This window comes from Palaemon carinicauda, chromosome 11 (assembly GCF_036898095.1).
Source record: "Palaemon carinicauda isolate YSFRI2023 chromosome 11, ASM3689809v2, whole genome shotgun sequence".
NCBI classification, from domain to species: domain Eukaryota; kingdom Metazoa; phylum Arthropoda; class Malacostraca; order Decapoda; family Palaemonidae; genus Palaemon; species Palaemon carinicauda.
This window is the reverse complement of record NC_090735.1, coordinates 143201703-143204018: the sequence shown is the minus strand read 5'-3', so window position 1 is coordinate 143204018 and position 2316 is coordinate 143201703. Positions and strand designations below refer to the sequence as shown.

The 2316-nt window shown below is 39.7% G+C and overlaps 1 protein-coding gene across 1 annotated transcript; it reads right to left on the bottom strand.

Annotated features, from left to right (window-relative positions):
- Positions 1 to 389: 389 nt before the first annotated feature.
- Positions 390 to 2294, bottom strand: LOC137649801 (protein tipE-like). The gene has a single exon (XM_068382745.1). The coding sequence runs from the start codon at positions 2116 to 2118 to the stop codon at positions 760 to 762; it is 1359 nt and encodes a 452-aa protein (XP_068238846.1). The 5' UTR covers positions 2119 to 2294; the 3' UTR covers positions 390 to 759.
- Between the last annotated feature and the right edge of the window lie 22 nt (positions 2295 to 2316).

Sequence of the window (2316 nt, the reverse complement as noted above, 5' to 3'; positions counted from 1 at the left end):
AATAATTACAACAATGATAAAATTTGCAGGAGCAAGTGGCACATTCATCCTATTAGATATCATTAGCAACAATAACAAAATTTTAGTGGATTTCTGAAATTCATGAAAAATTCAGAATTTGAAATGTTCAACCTTTCGAGACAATGTCTTATGGCAACCATAGACTTAGATGAGTTGTCTCCATATCTTTTCCATTGGTTAAATATGATAAAACCACCAGCTTACGAAGACCTAAATGAAATACAGAGTTTCTCAGATTCATCACACTAATATGTAAATAACTATTGGATTTTATCACTACAATCAGTAAACAAATTACAGCAAACAAAACCGAAATTTAATTTTATTTCAAGAACGAACTCTGACAAAAGTTATTAAAATTTTTTACATTATTTTCAAAATTTCTCATTACCCTCTCACCAGAAAACAACTATAGTTGATATTAAATGAAGAACAAAAATTAAAACAGGGCCAATAACAAAACAAATATGTTGATTAATTATTTTTTTTTACATAGAAATCTCTCTTTTTTAGTATTATTAGTATCATAAGATATTTGATAATGAATATATTTTCCTGCATAATAGTTTTTTTTTTATCTAAAAGGCATGTTATTGAATGCAAATATAGGAAAGTATTGAAAACAAGTTCATGCGCAGCAAGCAGTTCTCAATACTTTAATAGCTTTAAAAATCATCGGAGCATCTAAATCTGTGAATACTGTTTGATTGATAACAGCAGTTGCAAGAACGTATTCCTTCAGCAGTCTTCATCATCGTCGATATCCTGTATAAGGTATTCATCGCTCCAACTTAACCGATCACTAGGTTCGTGTTGGGAATGACTTGTCCCCGTATTTCCTTTTCCCGCGTTGAAATCAATTTCAACTTCTTTGAATCTTCTCCCTGGAGAAACAGTTGGATGCAGAGACGCCATCACCGCTATACTCCGCCAATGCTCCAAGGGATCCAATTTACCGGTGATATTCGGGTTATTTTTGGCATTACCCCAAACGCCAGCCTTGTCGAACGCCGTACCGTTGCCCTCTGCAGGTCTGATTTTAGCCATATTTCTGGAATTGAGGGCAAATGTCCACATATTCCCAAGCTTCTTCTGGCCGGGTTCTTTTTTCTTTAATTTACTTACCATTATCAGTTTCGCACGTATTTGGTCCATCTTAGATTTCTTTGCCGAGCGTTCAGGCGACAGACTCAGGGTTTTATCGGTGTGCCCCTTGCGGCAATACAGCCAGTACATCAGACAGAATGATACAATACCCAGCACCAGAGGAAGCACACCAACGGTCACCTGGACTGCAGTATGTTCAGCGTCGAATTCTGGAACAGCCAGTCGACCATCGTTCCCGACATAGCAAGGAAACATCATTCCCAGCTTTCCGTATTTCTGACACCAAGCATCACATGGCGTGTAGTCACATCCGGCAGCGTTGATCTTGAGTCTTGCCAAACCATCTTCATTAATTGTTTGGTTGCTTTCTTCCTTATGACCATCTTGATGAGTTTTGAGTGTGTGAAATTCCCTTTTACCACTGTCGTGATCCATTGCTTTCCCGTTTGTTTCAGGGGCAAAGGATTCATCGCCATCATCGTAAGAGCTGATATTGGCTGACGAAAGAGCTAATTCAATCTTTGGGTTCGTTGATTCGAAATTCGTATTTTCCACTGAACTCTCGTTGACCATGGAATCACCGGTGAGATTCAGCTCACCCCAACGAGGAACGACGAGAACCTGCCAACAGGTATAGAGCTCTTGCCTGGTACACCCCTGGCGGCACGAGCTCCAAGTACAATTCACCTGACCCATTTTGAAGGTGCTGGAAGCGACAATGCAGGTTGCTGGTTTAAATTGGGCTCTTAAAGTAGCGAGACCGGGATTCAGAAGAAAATTTAGGGTTAGGTAAAAGCCGGGAAGGCCTAGTACTACCAGTATAACAAGCACACCAGCTCTTAGCTCCAAACAAAATGTCCTCACTTTTTCTGCTAGAATTTCGCAACACGATTTTGACGGACTCTTCTCCTTCTCTATTTGTTTTCGATGACGAAACCTGGGCTGTGGCATATGCAGCCCTCCTTGTAAGCCGTTCACTAAGGTATACATTTCTTTCTTTTACTTTTCAAGAAGCGAACTGGAGCCGTAATTATGAAAGACTCGTATACCAGAAAGGACATAGGCATTCACTCGTTCACAAGAAGCAGACGCCCAGGGTAATTTGATAAGAAACCAGGAATCTCAAAGAATAAATCCTGAGGTTTTCGATCGAAGAAGTCATTAAAAATGACGAACGAATTGCGTGGC